Raw genomic sequence first — 22,527 nt, forward strand, 5'->3', positions numbered from 1 at the left:
TAACCACTGAGCATGGTAAAAGGAGAAATCCAAACACTCTCAAAGGCTGTCAAAATTTATGTTTGGCTTCGAATTTTGTGGGTTTTCCCTGCCTTCTGCTCTGAAGTGTGCAGCACTGCCTGGACACTCGCAGCTGCATCTCCCATGGTCAATGCAGTCAATGGCTTTGTTTCTCTCCCAGTGGGAAGAGTAAGAGTCCCAGAAGAGACCAGTAAGAGTCACAGAGCTCATGCTTTATTTGTGGCATGCAGTCTGCTATCTACATATCATAAAAAAGCAAGAAGGGATTTCCAGTTGATTTGTGATTACTTGGTGGAGAGAGGGAGAAAGAGAAAGCACAGTCTTCTTCCCAGTCCCATTTGGCTCAGTACTAATGCCAAAACTGAAGCAGCCACACAGAGGAAGCTTTAAAAACTTAATTAGAGTAGAAAGCAAACAAAATAATATTATGGTGTGCTTACTTAGAGCTGCAATCCTGCCAGAGAAACCTCATAGCTTGCATTTGTAAGCTATGCTTTTCATATAAAACATATTTAATGGAAACAGGAGACAGGACAACAAGCTTTCTTCTAACTTCATTTAAACATGTTTAGGTTGCACTTTAAATTCCTCTTGGGTTAATGTGAAGCTTGGATAAAAGTTTTGAAGTGATGTAGCCTAGCTAGCTTTATCCCCTGAGTTTAGGCTTCAGGGCCTGACAGCATATCATCTGGAGCTCCCAGGACACATGGATTCCACTCTTCAGAGGGAGCTCACTTTAGCTCCCCTCCTGATGCTTTGAAGCTGGGCTATGCTTTTGCAGTCACATATATGTGGGTTTTTCTGCAGCTTTTCAAAATACTAATTTTTTAATATGATCATCTACTCATTTGTTCTGTTCCCCCCCCCCCCCCCCGTTAAAAGCATCAACATAAAAATCTCTGTGCTCTTTTTGTGTCGTTCTGAAAGGAATTTTAATGGATTTGTGGGAGCATCTTTGCATGGCCTTAAGTCTTACAATGATTTACTAAGTAGAACAGGAAAACAAAGCCTTACCTATGAATGGTGCATTTTATACTCCAAATAACAAAATGTGTGCTTTCAAATTGTATTTATTTCAGCATCAACATTCTGCTCTTAATTCACTTACTATCTGAATTAAAGCAGAATATTGCATTTCTTACAGAATTTGAATTAAACAGAACAGCACATGTGGCAGATTAACCAAGTGAAGCAGTACTCTATTTGTCAAAAAGATTGTTCACAAGAGAAGAAGACACACAGCAATTCCAAATAACCGACATTTTCAAATTCTGTTTGAATTTTTAGAAGTAGAAGAAATGTTTTATAACAGAGACAATCTTTTGGGTGCTTTCTTTGAATGTTAAAAACAATAAGAGCTTAAGGATGAAAAAGATTTCCAGTTCACAGTCTGACTTGGCACCATCTATAAAAGAAGGTGTAGGATTTTCCCCCCCTAAAACCATCTTGCCTGCCATTACATGGAGTTTTTATGCTCTTTAATCATTCTACTCAAAAATTTAATTTTGGATCAGTTCACTGAGTAGAACTCTTTTAGAAAATTTCCACTGAATACTAGATGTTTCTGAAATGAGATTAAAGAAAACCCTTACAAGGTTAATCGCAATCTTCTCTTTCTCTTTCACAACACTTCCCTGGGACATGCTGCTGCATGTGTGCTTTGAAATCCAGTGCTGGACTAGGGAGAGGAGATGAAGGTGGGGAGATGGTGAGCAGGAGGGTCCACGTGCAAGCCTGGCACTCCTCTGGGCTGATGTTGCCTACACTTGGCTTGCTGCAAAGCTCTGCTCACACATATTCAAGCAGAAACTTGATGGAGTTTGGTAGCTAAATTATTTGAATATTTTAACACACTTGGCATCTTTCATGTCTGCAGGAGGCAAGCAGAGCTTCCTTAGGAACTGTCAAAAATTTGTTTTGGATGATACAGATCATATTCTTCAGACAAAAGTACAAGAAATTCTGCAATGAATGAGCAGCTCAAGCATAAGCTGAACCAAAGCAGAACTTCCTTTTAATGTCCAAAAGCTACGAGCATGCCAAGTATGTAATTGACTGCAGTCCAAAACCAGCTGACTGCCTCTCCCTTCCAAAATCATCATGTGCTGTATTTATTTCATCAGAAATATGTTCTATTTGTTTTCATCCTACTATCAGATGCATGCGTGAGTACCTGAAGCCATCCTGATTAGTTGCACCAAATCACATTTATTATGGCATCTTTTTTCCTCACTGAAATGGAACCTTTGGAAGAAAATCATCTGTCCTGATCTCACTACCATGCTCTGCTGACTAGCCTGGAGCATACCAAGCACAGGCTGTGTGAAGAACGTTGTACCACACATAGACAGGCAGTTGCCTCTGCAGCCAACAGCAAACATGACTGGGATCTTCATCAGCTGTAGGAAAGAGCTGCTCCATTTTTAGCAGTGTACAAGTATAGTAGGTCGCATGTCCAGCTTTTGGGTGGGTTTTGAAGCAGACAATCCCATGCTAGGACTGATTTTGTTTCTGTTGAATCAAGGACAAAACTCTAGTCCAACAGAGGCAGAAGCATCCTCAGAATCTCTAAGCACCCATGGCTTTTTCTAATTCATGAAAGTATTAATTTTCTGTTTCCTACAGAGCAGGGATAATTCCATGTCTTTTTAATTTATGAGGCACATTGAAAGATGCCACAGAATGTTAGCTAGACAACTTGTCCTGTCATAACAGATCTTTGGCTTGATTTCTCATTCTGCCTTGGTGGTGACTCTATTCAAATACTTAGAGAGTTTATTAAAAAAATCATAATTCTGAAGTGAAAGATGCAATTTTATTGTGATCTGCACAATGCAAAAAAAGGAAGCATGGGACAAGGCTAACTTTTATTTATTTATTTATTAATAGCAGGAAATTAGACTTGAACATTTATCCACAGTTTAGAAAAAAGATTGCAGATTATTCTGTGGGGTATATTTTAAATATGACAATACAATTTAGCTTCATCAGGACTACCAGTTCTGGAAAGAAATATCACATCATTGCATTCTATATTTATCATTTATTTTGATTCACAAAAAGAACTTCTCTCAGGATGCTCTTGATAATTAAAAAAATTACAGCAATTATATCAGCTCAATAAATACTTCAGCTTCATCTTCTTTAGTCAACATATTACTGATAAATAGAAAAAAATAAACATGGAAGTGTTCCTCCAGTCTTTCTGCATTTGGAATTAGGACTGTAGCAAACAACACGGCCAGTCTGGCAGATTCACAGGGTCAAAAGCTCAGAAGGATGGCTAAGAAACCACTTTGCACCCATGCTTTACCACAGATTTCTTATATATCCTTGGGAAAAAGCTGAGATGCTACTTACACCATTACTAGCCATGCAAATAGAGATTTCATATATTGGCTAAGCCACTCCACCTGCCTTTGTGCTGACCTATTGCAGAGCTGACACTGCCTCCCCAGATCCAAAGGCACTATGATGGATTACGGCATGAAGACACACTGGTATCTTTGTAACATCTGCACCAATTCTAGCACAACAAACACGGAACCAGTGCTCTAAAGCCCAGTCAGATACAGAATAATCCACTATGGGTTGTCTAATCACATGTACCTCAGTACTCTGGACACTTAAAAGGAAGTAGTGATTAACTGCCTCCAGCTGCCCAAAAAGGAGTGGCATGAACCACTCTCCTGAGGTGCCTCTTCCTTTGATGCAATCTAAGAAGGGCTCGCAGGCTGTGGAACACGAGGAGCAGCAGGACAGATGCCCCAGTGCTCTGCACAGAAGCAGTGCTGCCTGGAAGCAGAGGCAGGCACCAACAAGTGGCAAGCAAAGGAGTTGCACTCGTGTGTGTTAACTGAAATTCTGCCTGCATTCAAAGTGTGGCACAGATATTTTGAATACTCATGACTGAGAAGTTATTATATGAAAATTATTATATGAAAATAATACCTCTAATATTGTATCATACCTTAATGAGTTCTGATGGTGAGTCCTTTTGTGCCTACTCACAAAGAATATGGCACTCAATTGCCTCTGCTGCCTCTTACATTGCCTGATAGTGCAGAAACCTTTGAAGACTTAGGCATATAAAAGGTTTTAGTAGACAAAGACTGACAACTTAGACTGTTATCAGCAGCTTGATAAGCTTACAGCTCTATCTTCTGCTCCACGGGGATTTCACTGGTAAATCCTCACTCCCCTAGTAGCACCTAGGGAAAGCACAAGGACAAGGCTCAAGAGCTGCAGCTGAAGCAGCCTGGAGGTGCAGAGATGCTGCAGGAATCCTCCTGGGATTTCTGCCCCACAGGATGGGCAAAAATGCCTTTTGGTCTCCGTGGACAGAAAGACAAGATATAGGCAACATTGAAGGTCACAGATCTGCCTGAGTTGGTATTTGAGCCTAGTGAGCATCTGAGTGGCAAAGTGCGTGTCCAGCAGAGGGCTTAAGCAGGCCACGGAAGGAAGAGGACTCCTAAAAACCACACAGGGTGGATGTAACAAGGAGAAAGCTCTCAATGTGCAACATGAGTGCCGTGGTGAGGATATAATAAAATATTTAAATATTCTAAATGAATGCATCCTGAGGTGATTCAGAGGAATTGCATCAGTGCAAATAAGTGATACAGCAAATCAGTTTTCTAACCTCAATCCTTTTAAACAGCGAACACATTGAAGGACACATGGTAGACAAAATGCATTAGGTCCAGAGATCCTCCCTAAAAGAAATGTCTGCAGAAAATACAGTTTGAAAATATAGCAAGACCAGTCAATCTGAGGATCAGGCCACGTCTGCCAGGGCCTGACTGCCCACTGTGACAGCATCACTGGCATGAAAAGGACAGGAGACTGTCATTGAGAATAGTGAACCTATAAGCATTTGCTTTTATTTCAGTAACTTTGTGTTACAGGGCACTTCAGTTTTCCATAAATGAAGTGCTTAGGACAATAAATAAACATAAAGAAATAGCAGTCAGTAAAATAGCCAGTACTTTGCTCTTTACTCTGTTGCTCTCATATAATGACTTGGGCTTTCAATGAGGCAGTACATTTTTATGGCATTTCCTAGTATTTTAGTAGAGCTTATTGCTCCCCGGCCCTATGGAAATGTTTCTTTTGAATCATGAGTAATTTCACTGGCTGGAAGGAGCTTAACACCCACCCGCACTAAGGCAGGACTTTTGCCACTGCTACCACTGCCTGATTCTGCTTTTTCCATAATATCTGTGACTGTTGGACATGTGAAGGTTTTTCCACATGGGCGAGCTGGATGGGATGTTAAGCTGCTGAAAAAGCTTGATGGAGGACTGTGGAGTTTGAGTTTGAGCTGTAAGTGGGAGGTAGGAGCAAGCAGGAGCTCGGTAGTGTAGTGACAATGGTGACACAGAGTCCCCAGCAGCCTCACGGAGGCAGCAAGGTTTCCTTGCTGTGACGACTCATCTCATAGTGAAAATGCAAGTAAATCAAATTTAAGCACATGAAGCTTGTGCTTAGTGTTCTAATAATTTGTGCCACATTCGACTCTGGCATAAAGTGCACATTTTGTTCTTCTGGTGGTGAACCGGGAGCCAAAAATGAACTGTTTTCTTTATATCTATCTATCTATCTATCTATCTATCTATCTATCTATCTATCTATCTATCTATCTATCTATCTATCTATCTATCTGCCGTGATCTCTGCCACCCGCACCCGTCTTTGTCAAACAACACCCTCCATGCACTCTGACCAGCGCTATTCCCGCCGCTGGGCTCGCTCCCCCCGCGGACGCTGCCCGGGGCGGTCCCGGCAGCCCGGCCGTGTCCCGGCGGCAGAGCAGGCCCGGCGGTGGATCAGCCCGGCGGTGGATCAGCCCGGCGGCGGATCAGCCCGGCGGCCCGGCGGCGGATCAGGCCCAGCGGAGGAGCAGGCCCGGCCCGGCCCGGCCCCCGGGGCCGCCCCCACGGGCGCCATGGCGGGCGGAGCGCGGCGCCTGTACCGCCGCCTGCTGCAGCTGCACCGCTCGCTGCCGCCCGCCCTGCGCGACCTGGGCGACCGCTACGTCAAGGAGGAGTTCCGGAGGCACAAAGCGGCCGAGCCCGCCGAGGCCCAGCGCTTCCTGCGGGAATGGGAGGCAAGTGCCCGCCGCCCCGCGGGGCCGGGACGCGGCCGGGAGCGTCCCCGCACGGGGACAGGCCCCGGCAAGGTCGGGGCCTCCGGGCGGTCGCAGCAGTTCGGAGGTTGGGCTCGGTGATCTCAGAGGTCTTTTCCAGCCCAGATTGTCTCTTCTCGGGCACGCTCCCGTGAAGGGCGAGCTCCTTACAGAGCTGCGGAATGCCTTGTAACTCTAGGCAGGTTATATTTTATGGTTCTCATTGCCTTGCCTCAGAGGAGCGTGATCATACTTGTGCACACGCAGGTATATGTAACAGAGTGATATCAGTTATGTAATTAGCTCTGTATAAACATACAAATAAAAATATACGCAGAATCATCTGTATGTTCTATAATAACGCATTATATAAGTCTATATAAATATTTATAACTACGTATATAACTAATTGTACAATTATAATTAGCTAAGTACACAGATGTAAATAGCTTCCCTATGAACTTGTATTTCATTTTTGAGTAACATTTTTTCTGTGACAACTCTTACGTGAACATGTCTTCTCTGCTTAACACCCCTTCCCCTGAACTTGGTGCCTGGTTTCACCAAGGGGAGAAAAACAGATCACTGCCAAGCGATGAGGTTGTAACAAGTTTCACAAACAGCCCCGGAGGGAGAGCCCTAAGGTGCTTTCTGCACGACCCCAGCAGGTATCAGCATATTAGTAGGTCCCCAAGAAGTCCACATGGCAGGCGAATGTATAGGGGCTTCACAGAGGAGAAGCTTCAGTTAAAGAATGAACACAGCTGCAAGAGACTGATGTATAGACAAACTTCCCATTAATTTTCATGTTCATTGAACTACTGGCTTGGTGGTACTTCTGAATCTCTAAACTATTTTCCTTTCTGTGGAAGGAATTTCTGTTCTGCTTTGCAGTGGGAGGTGGTTACCAAAGGTAGCGTCCATTGCCTCCCAGTTGACCGGTAGAAGAGTAGTGGGGAAGAATTGCCCCTTCCCTTCTACCTGCAGTTGCTGAAGTCTTGTGGGTTAAAGTAATTTGGGCTGGGGCATCAGAAATAAGCAGGGAGAAGGCTGCCTGGTATTCTCTACAGAGGAAAGGAATAAGTGTATTTTAATTGCCTCTTGCCAACTGATAGGTCCTCAAATCAGAGAAATTTGTATCTACCTCTCAAATGCTTGATGCTATTGTAATTCTCAATTGCCGTTTACTTGATACAGCTGAAATGTTTCCGCATCACTGCTTTCAATTTTAACATGAGCTAAAGAGACAAGTTACAGGTTACTATTTTCAGTGCTAAAATCTTCCTTAAAGTAGTTTTAGAAAAGGAAGGAAATATTTATATTCAAATGTTTACATTGAGATATCTTTAGCCATTTCTAAAGTGAAGTAAACAAATAGTGAAAATGTTTCTCAGTTTTGAAATATTTTAAATGGAGATTATAGGGAAAATTGTGACAAAAATTAGACTACAAGTAACAGAAGTTGAATTTTGAAACCTGACATTTAGTGCTATTAGCTATGATATGTTCAAGGAAAGGAAACTAATTTAATAACTGTTTTGAGTGTGTGAGTATAAAGAACTTTGCAAATATGTCTGTCTTCCAGCAAGATGCTGGGAGATATTAGCACATAGTTAACGTGTCTCTTCTCATCTTTAATTTTTATTTTGTTCTGGGGTCTTTTTCTTACCCAAATAATAATCTATTTCAAGTGTGGAATTTAAATCAGACTTTCACAATTCTGGCCTGCGAGGCTTGCTTCGCATTTTATGTTATGCTCTGGTTCCCAGCCCCATGAAGACTTGAATTACGTAATTGGGGAAAGTGGACTGTGGACAAACTGACATTAGGTAACTCTGGGCTCTAATTACGTGTTAATTAATTCATGTTGAAGTCAGTCCTCTGTCCCAGCTTTGGCTAAGATAGAGTTAATTTTCTTCATAATAGCTTGTTCAGTGCTGTGTTTTGGATTTAGTATGAGAATAATGTTGGTAATGCTCTGTTTTAGCTGTTCCTAAGTGTTCTTACTCAAAATCAGGTATTTTTCAGATGCCCATGCTCTGCCAGTGAGAGAAGAGCACAAGAAGCTGTGAGGGAGAATGGCCAGGACAGCTGACCCAAACTGGCCAAGTGGATATTCCATCCCATACAACCTGTAGTATGTGCAGTATATAAACTGGGGAAGTTGGCTGTGAGGAGTTGGTCACTGCTCAGGTGTGGGCAGAGCATCAGTCAGCAGGTGGTGAGCAGTTGTACTGTGCACAACTTGTTTCTCTTGTGCTTTATTCTTTACACCCTTCCTGGGCATCAGGACACTTTTTTGACCAGAAACAGGCTGGAAGTTCCAGGACAGTTCTTGCAGGACACCAGCGTAGCTGTGAAGTGCCCAGTTCTTGCCTAAGAGTCACACAGTTAGCCATGAGTGAAGCTGAGATAATGTTGCTGCTTCATGTACATGAACCATAACTGTACTTCTTGCCTCTAATTTTATTAAACAAAGCAAAAAACAATCAAATCAAACAAAAAAAAATCCACCTTAAGAAGTCACTACAACATTAATACAAGCTGGTTGTTTGAATTTCCTGTTAAGTTGGGGTTTTTTTTGTTTTTTTTTTTTTTTTTTTTTTTTTTTTTTTTTTTTTTTTTTGTTTGTTTTTTTTTAAAAACATATGCTTACAGTTCTGATAACAGTATTTTGGCATGTTACATTTCCAACATTTTTCTTCCCAATTTGCTTGTTCATTAGACTAAGCATATACCTTGCTGTATGCACTTTGTGTTGTCAGTGTTCAGCTTCCATCTAGAAAGGTTCTTTCCTCATGCCTTCTGTTGCATGCAGGGCAGAGCATCTGGTACAGAGTGGCATGATGTCTCATGTTACAGAAAATTAGTATTCTTAATTTTATGTTAAAGTAATATATCTTGATGTATATTCATGAGAGGGTAAAGAGTATGGATATGATGATTGCAGTGATGTTTTTTGACTTTGAATGAGGATTTCAATATGAAGTGTAATCTTAATAAGTCATCCGAAATGCTTTTTGAATGAAAATTTCCAAGGTTGTCTTAATTTAACGTGAAACTACTTGACTGTTGCTAAAACTCTTCAGGCTCTCTTTGGGTAGTTGGACCTTCTGGGAGCGCTTGAATGTACTAGTTCATAGCCTGTGGTGTGCTTTCTTGTCCTCCAATTGGATTCATTTTAGCTAAACATTTAGAAAACTGGCCTGGCATTTCAATTATATTATGGTTGCCTCAAATGATGCCCCTGCCCCCCTTGCCATTTAAATTCTGTTGATTCAAGAGAACTGGGTGTATTAATTCCCACCTGTAGCCAGGTGGAAGTCGCCCTCTTGTCTCAGGCAGCTAGTGGCAGGGTGAGAGAACATAGCCTCAGGTTGTGCCATGGTGAAGTTCAGGTTGGACATCAGAAGGAATTTCTTGACAAAAATGGTTGTTAAGAATAGACTGCCCAGGGAGATGGTGGAATCACTGTCCCTGGAAGTGATCAGGAGATGACAGATGTGACAAGTTGTGTTTGATCAAAGGTTGGACTCCATGACTTTAGAGACCTTTTCCAGTCTGAATGATTCTGTGATTGTGTCTCACAAATGGAACAAATTTCCTTTATTTCTTGTGAAACATAGTGGAAAACCTGTAGGGAGATTTCTAAGATCAGCTTTAAAAATGAAGGGGGGGAAAAAAAGAGGTATAACACTCTGAAATGATATTGCTGTAGTATGTGAGTGGTTCATATTGTTTTCCTGTAAAGGAGATGAGACGGGATCTTGTCTTATTTAGAATGCACAGGAGTTGAGAGATTTGCTGTTAAGTCAGCCATGTAGATGGCTAATGAAGTTTTTTAGAAAACCTAAGCTGACCTACTTGCATTTATAAAATAGGGAAACTATCCACTGAATATTCTTGGAGGAGTTTTTAAGTGGGTACGACCAACAATTGGCTATAAGTCCATATGTTTATATAAAAGTAGAAGAATATAAATATTGTGGTTTTCCTATTATTGGTATTGGATTGCTGCTTTGTGCCTGGAAACCTGCTGAAAAACATTAAAGGGGGGTACAAAGAAAGTAAGCTTTGTTTTTCAGGGATTATACTTGTTCAGGTAGATTAAAATTAAGCATATAAATTATTAATATATGTTCCTATCTATTTTCTAAATATTTAATATTTTAATTAAAATAATTGGTACTCGTTTACAGGAGACTGCTGATATAATTAGATTGATACTGATTATTACCTTGGAATGCTATTGAATTAATGTTGACAGGTATGATAAGTCAATTAGTTCAGCAGTCTCCTAAATCATGGTAGCTGATGAGAATACTACATAAGATAAGTAATATTAAGATAGTATTGATTACTTCATTTCAGATTGCAATAGGTACAATATGCAGCAAAACAATTTCGGTAACAATTTGTTTCATATTTAAGCATTAATTTTGAAAATGACCATTTTATACTTGGCTTTTAAAAAAGCCTGACCATGTAGATGAGAGGGCCTGGACTATCTCTAAGGCAAGCAGAATCATTCTGCAGAATTGCACAACATTTTCTCAATCTAATAGATTGAATAAATTACCTTTGAAATTCTTTGGCCGCTCTAGACCCTGAAAACGTTTTTACAAGCTTTCAAATGAACTGTCACACAGCCTCTCAGGAATGACTAAATTTTTGAATCAGTGTATTTGATGCAATACAAGTAATTGTCATTCATCAAATTTATTTTCAGTTGCCTATGTCACTTGCAGTATTTACTTTGCTGGGATGTTGTGGGATGCTGTCAAATCTCGGAGAATATAGTTGTTCTGATATGTCTTTTTGTTGCTCACGAGTTTATCCACTTACAGAACTTTTTGCTTCTAAATTTTCTGGGCAAGTACGATCTTCCTGCCCCTTCTTGATTTATTTTTAAACTACTGGCTCTCAAAAATATGTTCAAATGTTGAATGGAGAATTTGAAGAGCAAATAGTCAAAGAGGGTGGAAGAGGAAATTGTGGCCAATGCTGGAGTCAGACTGAAATGGGAATGGGATGTGTGGGTTGCCCTTTGTGCTGTCTTTCAGCAAATAATGTAGGTAGACTAAGTATAAAACGGCTGCTGGCATTCTGAATTCTGCTCTCAGTTTCAGTGAAGTACATTATATAAGAGATGTTTTCTTTGCCTGACAATGAAATAATTTTTTTTTGGAAGTAAAATATGTCTTTAGGATTTTTGCCATTTTTTTACTTTTATTAAAGTTGTGAAATAGGATTTTAGAGTAGTATTTCATTTTAACATTGCTGGACACATTGGAATTTGCTTTTAGTGATTTTTGTGGCTATGTGGATGAAAACCTTATTAAAAGTAAATTCCTACTGAGTCCTATGTTTTTATCCTCCACTTAGGGTGTTCACTTGCTATTAATTTGTAAGAACTAAATTGGAGTTAATTTTCTCTATTTTTTTCTATATTTCTCAGAAGGTAGGAAGGAATTTTGCACTTTTCTGAGAGCCAGTGAGTTGTGGCTGATAGCACTGAAGAGCATGTAGGATTTGAGCATAAATGGCCCCAGGAAATGAGGCTGCTGCTCTGGCCCGGTGTTCCTGGTGGCCTGCTTGGTTGTAGGATTTGTAGTCTACCCCTGATTAAATTTTGTCTGTGTGCACCCATGATTTGGTGAGGGTCCTGAATTAGTATTTATGTGCATTTGCAAAAGTTGACCTTTTGTTGTGAATCCCTGTTGTGAAGTTTCAGGCAAATAACATCTTTTTTGTATTATGCCATGCCTTCCATCCTTTCAGTGCTCTTTCAGTGTTGGGTTTAGAAGCAGGAGCTGGTGTCTTCTTCTCTTCTATAGGGAATCCAGGCAGTCTGGGAGCTTTCTGAAGTGGTGAGACTTGGGGTGGCCTGGTGGATATCCACTGTCTTGTGCATGATGCATACCCATTGCAGGAAGGGGAATTTGTTACTTCTTACCTGGAAGGCAGCATCATTCTCTTTCAGGTGCTGAGGCTAGTGATTTCTTTCTGGTTGGGTTTTTGGTTTTGTTTTTCGTTTGTTTGGTTGGTTTGTTTTTGTTTTTTGGGGTTTTTTGTTTTTTGTTTTGTTCCCCCTGTGTACATACTGGCTTTAGACCTTTGCTATATTTTCTGAACTAAAAAATTTAGAAATTGTGTCATTAGTATTCTCAATGCTTCTGTCATGTTACCATGCCAGTTGTCTGTATGCTATCATATCCATGATTACATGTAGCTAGTCAGATGGCTGTTTTGATAATTGCTTATCTGCTAGTTGAAGTTTTTATTTACAACTGTTTTGACACAGCATGAAATCATGCCCAAGTCATAGGGGTGACATCCAGCAGTAATGTCAGTCACTTGCATGTGCCAGTCACCTCAGGTACACTGCGGGTATAAAATACGTGATGTGAAAATAGGTTTATAAATTTCAGATGGTTTCATAGCATGCCTTGGATATTTAATATGTGGCATGCATTGAATCCCTGAACTGAAATTTCTCAGCAGAGTATAGCAATTTTATTAGTTGTAGCTTAGATTAAGAAGTTTAAATTGCTGTAGAAGTGGGAGGCATCTCTAGTGAGTGTTAACAGTTTATTCCTTACATTGAATAGCACTGGCAGGGTGTATTTCTCAGGGTTGATGCTCTCAGGGTTAAAGATACTGTAGGAGTTCTGTGAATGATGTCTTCTCCATGAGCAGACCTGTACCTTCCTAGTGAGTACAGATTGGTGACAGCCAGTGTGAGAATAGATCTCTAAATAAGAAAACAGCCAGAAACAGTAGAAGCAGAACTAGTAATGAGCATTTAGAGAATTGTCAGTTTAAAAGGTAATTCAGGTTTCCATCTAGTGGTGGCATAAAATTCTGTCCAAGCCATAGGAGACAGCATGTGCATAGCCGTGTTCCTGACATAGCATTGTACTTGTGTATGTGTGTGAAACTTAGGGAATCAAAAGCCTTTTTTATGTACGAATTATATATGTAATAGCACATAATTCTCAGGACCTCCAGATTTTTTTGAGTTAGAGCTGCAATGACCAGCCGTCTGTTAATTTGTGCATTCAGATATCCAAATACTCTTTGAATTCAAGTTTATCTTATTTGCTATGAATTTTTCTTTCTCAGTTTTTCATTGACAGCCATTTCAAAAAGTTTGACGGGTTACTGAAAGCAAATGGATGTCTGAAAAGGTTTTCTTCAAGTTGTATGTGTGCGAGTATGAGTGTTATTAGATTTCTTGCTTTCTCCTATATGTAAACAAAACAGGAAAAAAAAGGAAACAGGACAGATGGGTATTCTGATTCTTTTGCCCCAGTGTTATAGCCCTATTTTTACTATTTAAAGTATTTTGCAGTAGAATGTAGAAAACCTTATCAGGTTAGGTTTTCAAATGAAGGTTGATAGCAACTGAAAGACAGACCCAGCAGTGTGATGCTGCAAGGTCATTTATCGACAAAAGGCACAGATATTTATATTGTTTTAGCTTCTGCATAACAAATTCCAATTGTCCAGCCAACGTGCAATTTAATACATAGCAGGCCATAATGTTTTTTTTTTTTTTTGTGCAATTACTCACCACAGCAGGCTATTCTGTCCTTTGGGAGGGGGACACAGTTTCTGCAGTTCCACTTTATGTATCTTTCTCAGTTTCTGCAGTTCTTTCTCACAGCTTTTCCTCACAGCTCTCGCTGTACAATCTTCAGCAATTCAAGCAAATCGTTCATGTCCTTTAACTCATCCTGCTCTGCTACACAAGGTATCGAGGTCTGAACTTTGTTGCGTTTTAAGACAAGGTAGTGGGTCAAACAAACAAACAGAGTATGAATTGCAGTTACAAAGTTATAAGGATTTCTGCTTGTTTGTATTTTATTGACACCTCCTTCTAGCATTTGTTTGGTACTTGTGTGAACATTGTCAGCATGTAGTGTTTTGTAAGCATGGTGGGTTTCACGCCTTGCCAGTGCATTTCCACTATCAACACTAAACACTGCCAACTTTCTACAAGTACTGTCAAGTACCATATTTTGTAATTACAGCAATAATGAGTGCTGTAATTGCATGTACTGTATAGGTGTGCTTTTCTGTCCTGTGCAGACAGAAAATTGATATTTTCTGCAAGTTAAAATGGCATCTGGAGCACATGAGAATAATTGTTTAGAAACTGTTGTTTGGGGTTTTTTTTCTTCTTCCAATGTAATGTGGTTGCACAAATAGAATTATGTGTACTGGAGGATTTTAAAGCCCTGGATTTTTGATGTATAGAGCTATACTTAGGATGTACTGATTCTTACCAATTGAGAAATGAAAGGGGTTTTTTATCAGTTCACTGATATTAAAATAATTTAATTGAATATTGGTTTTTGCAAGAAGTTGAAGCTCAGATTTTGACCTCATAATCTTGTATTTAGTGGCATCTTTATTACTATTCGTGTCACTTTAGCTGTTTTTTGTAATGCTGAGAGCTTTGACTGCTTTGAGGCTGAAGATGACTTGCAACCATATGTCTTCTTCGTGATGTCCTGCGTTTTGTGTAGCTCACTTCTGGGAATCCATCTACAGAAAATTTCTGCTGAAATATATTTTCTTTCTGTGTCTGAAAGCTGCTAATTTCAAACTGTATTTTTGAAGGATATAATTTAGATAACATATTTAATCATAGTATCTGATCAAATGTTTGAACTTCTAGCTTTTAAAAGTTGTTTCCAGAAGTAATGTGTAATATGAGGTATTTCTAGGGAATAAGTTAGAAGTCCTACTAGAAGCAGAGTTACTGACTGCTGGATTTTAGCCTTATTGATATGTGTGGGGGGGCTTGAATCCTGTTGTTGTGCTGGTTTTTTATTCTTTCAGGGATAGTGGTAAGAGACAGAGCAGTCTAAGATGAAAGAGAGCATGATGCACTTTTTTCCTCACTGCAGTGGCTAGGTCAATCTAAAATACTTTCTAAATCGACCTTGCACTCATATTTCAGGACTGGCTAACAACAGACACAGTGTAGATGCATCTTCCCTTTCTCTGTGGCAATTACTGAATGGTGTAAACTTGATAAACAGTTTTATGCAACCTTATAATATTTTTTCGTTCCTGCTGAACTATTCTGTTCTGTAATTTAGAGGAAATGAACATTAGGTCACTGCAACTTTGCAACTTTTTTCCTTCCTGAACCACAAGAAATGTGGTGAATGGGTTTAAGTCCCCATCACCATTGCTTCTTTGGAGATGTCATGGCTGAAGGTATTGGGTGATGTTGGAAGTGTTGGTATTTGCATAAAATAAACCATAGCAACTGGTGTATTTTTTTTTTTTTTGTGAGCCATCGAATACCATTTACTTATAATCAATTTCTTGCTTCTTATGATTGCATAGTGAAAGCATGCCGTCTTTATCGTAGAATTTGGATTTTAATAGACAGTCTGTATTGAGGTAAGAATTCATATTTTATTAACAATCCTTGAAACTTCATCACCTTCTGACTGAAGTCTGCAATGCCCTTATGTGTACTTTCCTGGCTGATTTTTGACCTGATGAAGGAAAAGTATTGTTCATAAGTTTGCAGTTTTTAAAGTGTACACACGATGGCAGCAAATTCTCAGCTAGAGAAGCCTTGTTCCTATGCTAGAAAAAAGAGACTGCTGAATTTTCTAATACAAACTAGAATTCCTACAGATTCAATTGTTGTTAAATTATTTATTGAAATATGTATTGAGAATTGTTAACTTACTGATGCAGATTTTGAGAAGGCTTTTCAATAGGAAAACTTTACTGAGGTTTCCACATGGTTTAGTCATAATATTGTCATAATGTGCTTTCTGGTTTGAATTTGCTTTGGTAAACAATACTCTGGGGCTCAGGGTGTGACTCTAGTGGATGGTGCTGGGCAGGACCAGGAGTTGGACTAATCCTTGTGGGTCCTTTCCAACTTGGCATATTTTTGGTTATCAAATTCAGATCAGCTGTGGTAGTGCCCAGGACAATATGCTCAGAGCAGATAGAGCCTTAGTATGTAGACACAAAACTCTTTTAAAAAGTTCTCTTTATTTTATTTTTTTCATAGTGGATCTGTTGAGTTTTAAAGCAACTGTATTTTTGGAAGTGTGTAGTAATAGCCCAAATGCAAAAACTTTTTCACCAAATGAAAAGCTTTATTGTTAGAAATGTCACCTTTTAGATGCTATTACAAAATATGTTGGTATTGCATAGTATTGCCTAGAGTACAAAATTTTCTTTAAAAGTGAAAATTCAGTATAAAAATATTTATTCCTGCTTTTATTCCTGGATGCTAGTGAAATATTTAAACTGGATCTCTTTCTCTTTTTTTTTCCCCTTTCAAAATGAATATGGCATATGTCAGTTGTCCACCATGATATTTTAAGCCAAAAAGTTACAGTTTGCCACAGTTCCAATAATAAAACCTTGTGGAAGGTGTGGGTAAGCTTTTGGCTGTGGTACAATCAGACTGCTCTAAAATTAAGGATATTTTGCTTCATGTTCAATTACTTGTTCTGTCTATATTCTTTATTTGCAGTAGTTTAAACTCAATTTTATGCTTAGAATTAGTTTTAAGGTGTTCAGCAAATCATGATATTCAGTTGTTTTCTGGGCCTTTTAAATTCAGTTTATTGTTCACAGTGAAGTACCCTGGTGAACAGTTTGACATCCACTACAGTGAGTAATTTTAAGAATTTATTTAAGAGATCCATGATGTGAAGGGTTTTAATTAAATAGCAAACATGTCTTTTGTTCTTCAGTTCAGCTGCTGATTGAGGAGTGAAAAGAAATCTCATTGGTAGCACTTGCAATGTTGTTCTGGTTCATGGATAATTCAGTATCATCAGTGTAACTGAAAGGATTACACTGTTGAGAAAAACATCATCATCCTATCAATCAAGAAGGAAGTGAGGGTTGCTTTGTGAGTAATGTGGACTCTGATTTGTCTTTTAATTTTTTTTTTTTTATTATCTGTTTTACTGGTGAATCTGATTTTTGTGGAGTGCTTGTCTGCCAGCAGATGCCACTCCTCAGCAGCAGACTAGTTTCCCAGACTTAACCAAACAGAAGAAAATAGTTGTGGTAGACTCTTGTCTTTGGAAACGCTGGTGGCAGTTTGCCGAGGGTTGTCTTAGTTTTCCTCAGTAAGAGGAACCTATGGTATAAACAATTAAATATTTATATTTTACAATGGGGCTGTTTAAAGGTTTGTTTCCTGTGGATGCATTAAACCCCAGGGCTGCAAAAATGGTAATATGTGGGGTAAGATGCCTTTGTTCTTCAAAGTGTTTTAGTTGAATAGAGGATGACCCAGAAATCCTTCAGGACTGAGGGAACTTCATTACGGAAGGTGTAAAGGTGTCTGTGCTGGAATTGTTGAAAAGATGTAATAAGACTTGGAAGTTGAAGTCTCAATAGCTTGCAATAGGCCAAGTCCTTTAAGCATATGGAAAAACAGATGGCCCTGTTTTAAGTGTAAGGAACTAAGAAGCTGTGCAGTGAAAATAGACAAGGAAATCCTGGTGAGAATATTCTGTTTGTCATTTCTAAATTATTTCTGTGGTTATATGTCGTGGGACATGAATAATGACATACTTCTATGTCTAAATTTCAACAGCCATCTTTTTAATAGCTAGTGTTTTGGATATAGGCAAGGCCTGTCTTGGCCTCTGTAGGCATCTGCAGAAGACTATTTTGATAATAGACTATAGGATAGAAGACTATTTTGATAATTGGTAAATACAGTTGTACCACCAGATCGTGGATTGAGATGATGACTGTCACCTTTCCAGCCTCGACCCCTTCCATCTGTCTGCCAGTAATGGAAATATTCCTGATACAGCTAACAAGTTTTTGATTTTTCTCACAGAACCACCTGTGTGTGTTGTTTCATTCTAAACAGTTTAGGTTTATATTCCTGGTGGGAGAAGATCTGTTATTTATACATATGTATATATATATGTATATACACACACACATTACGCCTCCTCAACTTTAAAAATAATGCAGACTACTTTCTTGTGTCTAGTGGGAAACCTGTGAAGATCTGGGAATACCATTTGAGCCCTGGAGAATTAACTGTGAAAAAGCCATCAGTGCCAGTTTTATAAAGTGCCCACATCTTTCCTAGGAAAGTTCTCCTTTAACTTCTAGCTTCTGTTCTATAGTTTGGGTTTCATCAGCTCTCCCTTGGAAATTATATATTCCACATATTGTTTCATTTCCATCACTTTCAGGAAAAAGTGTTGCTGACATTACAACAAACCTGCTTCTCCTAAGGATGTTTTCTGGAGCATTGATTAGCATCAGTTATCTAGTGTAAACAAATTTAAATGTTTCACAGACTTAATTTTCTGGGTGTTAACTATTTCCGACCTTCTGGGATAATTTTTTTTTTTTTTACTGTACTCATGTATCCATAGCTGTGCAGTATACATGCATATGGTGTATTTCGGGTTTGGCACCATCGAATTCATTGAGTGTTTAATGGCTTTAACTTGAAGCAAAGCATGTTGAAATCAGGGTTCTTCTGAAATTGCAAGTGTGCTGGACAGTCTCCTCAGTGGACAGTAGCTGTGGGTGAAGTTCCTTTCAGCTCTTTTACTGAAGTGTGAAGGTAAAGCCATTCATGTATCAGAGTGTTTGGGTCAGAGAAGAGTTGGAATTTTGCAGCTGAGAACTTAAACATTTCCTGTTTGCATACAAACAAACCTTTGTATTAATTCTGCTTGACGACATTCCAGATGTTGCACTCTGCCATGTAGAGCCTTCAGAGCCTTCACAGTGATGGGGTTTTGGAAAAAGTTATCCCAATACAAAAACTACAACCGCAGAGGAGATACTAAGACAAAACCAAGCAGTGTATGAAGTAAGCTTTTGTCTTGGGAACAGGAATACGCCTTTTGCAGAGTGTGTTGGGGGCTGTTTGGCCACAGCATTATTGAGCTAAAGGTGGGTCTGTACTGCTGAACTGATGTGCTTGGGCTGCTTTGCAGCTGGCAGGGGAGCAGCCCATTTCCTTGCTATTAAACTCTTATGCTCCAAAGCAGGGTGGCCACATCCAAACTGCCTGCTGGGGGCAGTTGCTGATCTGTGCCAGCTCGCTGGCTGAACCTGGGAGTTGTGCATAAAGATGGGTATCTTTGATCAAATCCTGTGCCAGGGACTGTGGCACCAAGCTCCCAGGGAGGGTGGTTGAGTTCTGGTACCTTCTCAAAGCATTCCCTGGTGCTGCTGTAAGTTGTTACTGCAGACAGAGCTCTGACTCCTCTGCTGTCAAGTGCGAGTGCTGCTTTTGTTCTGAATTCTCTCTGTCACACATTAGCAGATTCTCAACAACTGTTGGGCTTATCTACCTTTCTCCAAATCCAGAGCTGTCATATCTGAAATCCATGTGGAGATTGAGCTGTCTAAGAAACAAGCTCTGAGCTCTCTAGTGCTATTCTGCTGCTGGTTTGGTGAAACAAGAGGAGACTGTCTAGGCCATAATAAAATTGCATGTCATAGCTGGGCACTGTATCTGCACAGTAGCATTTGTGAATGTTCAGCTCTGGGCAGGAGGAAAGTATATTCCTGGAAGGAAAAGAAAGTGAGAAAAACCCACTTTTGCTGTCTTTCTAACCAGAAGTGTTTGCCAGACATGTGTCTCGTTATTCTGCATCCTAGATCTGTAAAATATTATTTCACTACTAACATTAAAAAAAATAATAATTTTCTTATTCAATTCGAAGAAAGCGTCACTGCAATTTCAGAGGCCTCTGAAGAACATGGTCCAGCTGCTGTTCATAATTGTGCTTTGTGTTGATAAGACAAGTAAGCACACATTTTTCATCATTCCCTTTTACTGGCCTGCTTCTGAAATGTTGTGGACCAGTTTTACACTCTCATGGGCCGCAGAGATGAGAATGAGTTTGGGAAGATTGTTTTGTGTTGTGCCTCTGAGAGGGTGTGTTGTATGGGTAAAGGAAAAGCTGAATGAAGAAGCCTGTTAACTTGTTTGGGTAATGTTTGGTATAGAGAAATTCCTGAGTTCCCTGGAAAAACTAGAGCTACTGTCATCTTACACACTACCTCAAGGGCAAGCAGGCAGAATATTAACCTTTGAGTAATGCCAATTTGTGTATTAAAGCATTTCTAATTATGCTTTGTTGTCACTGAGCCTAATTTGGTGAACTGTTAAGAGGTACTGTGTAATTTTGATCAAGGTTTTTTGAGTGCTATTGCATAGTGTGTATTGTGTTGCCAGTGGAAAGGAGGTTTTGTTCTTCTTTTCACTTGCATATTGTACAAGTAGAGCTTCAATTACTTTGGCATAGCAAGGAAAAATTATAAATACAGACTGTTTCTTTTCTGAAAAAAAGCTGGTAATAAAGTTTTTCTGTTATGAAAGAATAGGATGGAAAGTAGCTTGTCTATGTGTTAGTAAAAGCTTGTATACTAAAAGAGTTTGAATAAATCAGCTGATTATTGAATAATGTCAGTATTCTATACTGATCTTTTAAGTATGTGAACTTGTCTGTCTTAGTGAACTTTGTAGTTGATTTAGTCATTTTGAAACAATTGCCTTGGGGGAAGAATAGAACTGTTTGATATAGTATGATATCTTAAGTACTGAAACATTTGAAAAAAACCTGAAATCTGATAGTCCTCAAAACCTAATGTCAGATCTTAACAATAACTTGAGATTTGTATTTAAAATATTTTTAACTTGGGGGTAATCATTAAAATATAACTTGGGCTAATTTTGGGTTTTTAATGAATGGAGTAATAAAGCAGAGGTAGCCTGGAAGACCTTGACTAGAGGGGCCATTTTAGATCAGGTTGGTGTGGACTGTGTCCAGTCCTTTACACAAACCCTTTTGGGTTTTGCTGGTAGAGGATGTGTAGAAAGGATTTGACTTAAACTATAATTTTCAAATGCTAGCTGAGAAGGTTCCCAAAGTCTCTTATGTTCAAACAAAACTAAGTACAGTTCTAAAAGTCAGTTGTAACCTAAGTCATAGTCACTGCTGAATGGTACTGAAGTACAAGTGCTGAGTCAGCAATCTGAGGGTATGATCACTGACACACGTTGGTGTCCTTTGGTCACTGGGTTTCATGCCAAGAGTCATATAACCTGAAAATTTTAAATCATACTCTGTTGAGTTTTGCCTAATAATTAGTTAACTTTATAAAGAAATGTAACTATGTGGGTGTGATGTTAGCAGTGTGTTTGTGCTTCAACAGTATGTTTAGTATGCTTTAGTTTAGTTTGTCTGTTTTTATACAGACACAAGTCAGCCATATATATTCCGTATGTTGTTGAAATGAGGATTAATGTGCTAGACAGTGTGGAATGTAACTGTGATGGAACAGCTTTAATGGTAATTAGCAAGAGCTTGGAAACCTGTGTTAGACTGATGTGAATGATGTCTACATCATTATTATTTCTTATTGTATCGTGTTTGATGGATTGTTTGCATATTTATTTGCACACGTACTTTTAAAGCATTGTAATAAATATAAAAAATAACGAAGTGTATGAGTTTGTGCATATTTTTCTTTTGAAAATCAATGCCATGGTATCTAAAAGACTTTGTTCCAGTCCCTCATGGCATTAGATTGATATCTAACAGTTTGTATTTTTTTAGTGGTCCAGGAGAAAGCATGCAGCAGTGTGCAGTGGATTTAATTGCACTGTGGATGAGCGCTTTGAATTTGTTTTATTTGGCTTAGTCTTTTTTGTCTTCATCTTCAGGTGTTCAATTCTGTTGTGTGAGAGGAAATTCTCATGATCCCTTGTACTGTTCAGCATATCCCATTTGTTGATTAAAGCTTTTGGTACAGTGATGCACCCATCACTGAGTATTTACCAAGTTACCTGCCAAAGATTTCCTTTTTTTCCTGAGTAATGGAACTTTTTTATTTTCGTTTGTGATTAGGTAGCTTGTAGGAGCATTGTTGAGGAAAGATAGATTCTGAAAAACATTTCAAATAGGTATGATAATTTTGACAGCTTTTGTAGCAGAACTTTCCTGGGGAAATTCTCTATCTACCTGATGAGATAAATCATTACTAAGCTGAGTTCTGTAAAGCAAGATGTTTTGCAAAACTGTTGTTTATAAATTCACTGCTGTAGTGGATATAGCAAAGAGTTCAGTGAAGATGAAGAAAATCTGCTTTATTTTTCTCATAAATAAAGTAGAACACAAACAATTCCACCACTTTTCCCCAATGCTGTGTAGTCTTGTTTCAGTGTTTTCGACTATTGAGACATTAAAAATTCACATTAAAATGTTATGCTTTGACACAGAGATGTTTCATTTTGTTCAGTTTTCTAGGGCAGCAGTCACTTGTCAAGGCCAGTCCTTCACTGTAGCAGCAGGTGCACTTCAGGCTGACTTTACTGTA

At 39.1% G+C, this 22,527-nt stretch overlaps 1 protein-coding gene across 1 annotated transcript in view; it reads left to right on the forward strand.

The window, feature by feature from the left end:
* The first annotated feature begins 5,953 nt into the window (after nt 1-5,953).
* The window catches only part of SDHAF3 (succinate dehydrogenase complex assembly factor 3), a 28,276-nt gene continuing 11,702 nt past the window's right edge, over nt 5,954-22,527 (forward strand). The window contains exon 1 of the mRNA XM_066317779.1: nt 5,954-6,132. Within this exon, the coding sequence (XP_066173876.1) occupies nt 5,971-6,132 (162 nt within the window). The 5' untranslated portion in view covers nt 5,954-5,970. The remainder of the gene's footprint in view (nt 6,133-22,527) is intronic.

Source organism: Sylvia atricapilla, chromosome 1, assembly GCF_009819655.1.
Source record: "Sylvia atricapilla isolate bSylAtr1 chromosome 1, bSylAtr1.pri, whole genome shotgun sequence".
NCBI lineage: Eukaryota > Metazoa > Chordata > Aves > Passeriformes > Sylviidae > Sylvia > Sylvia atricapilla.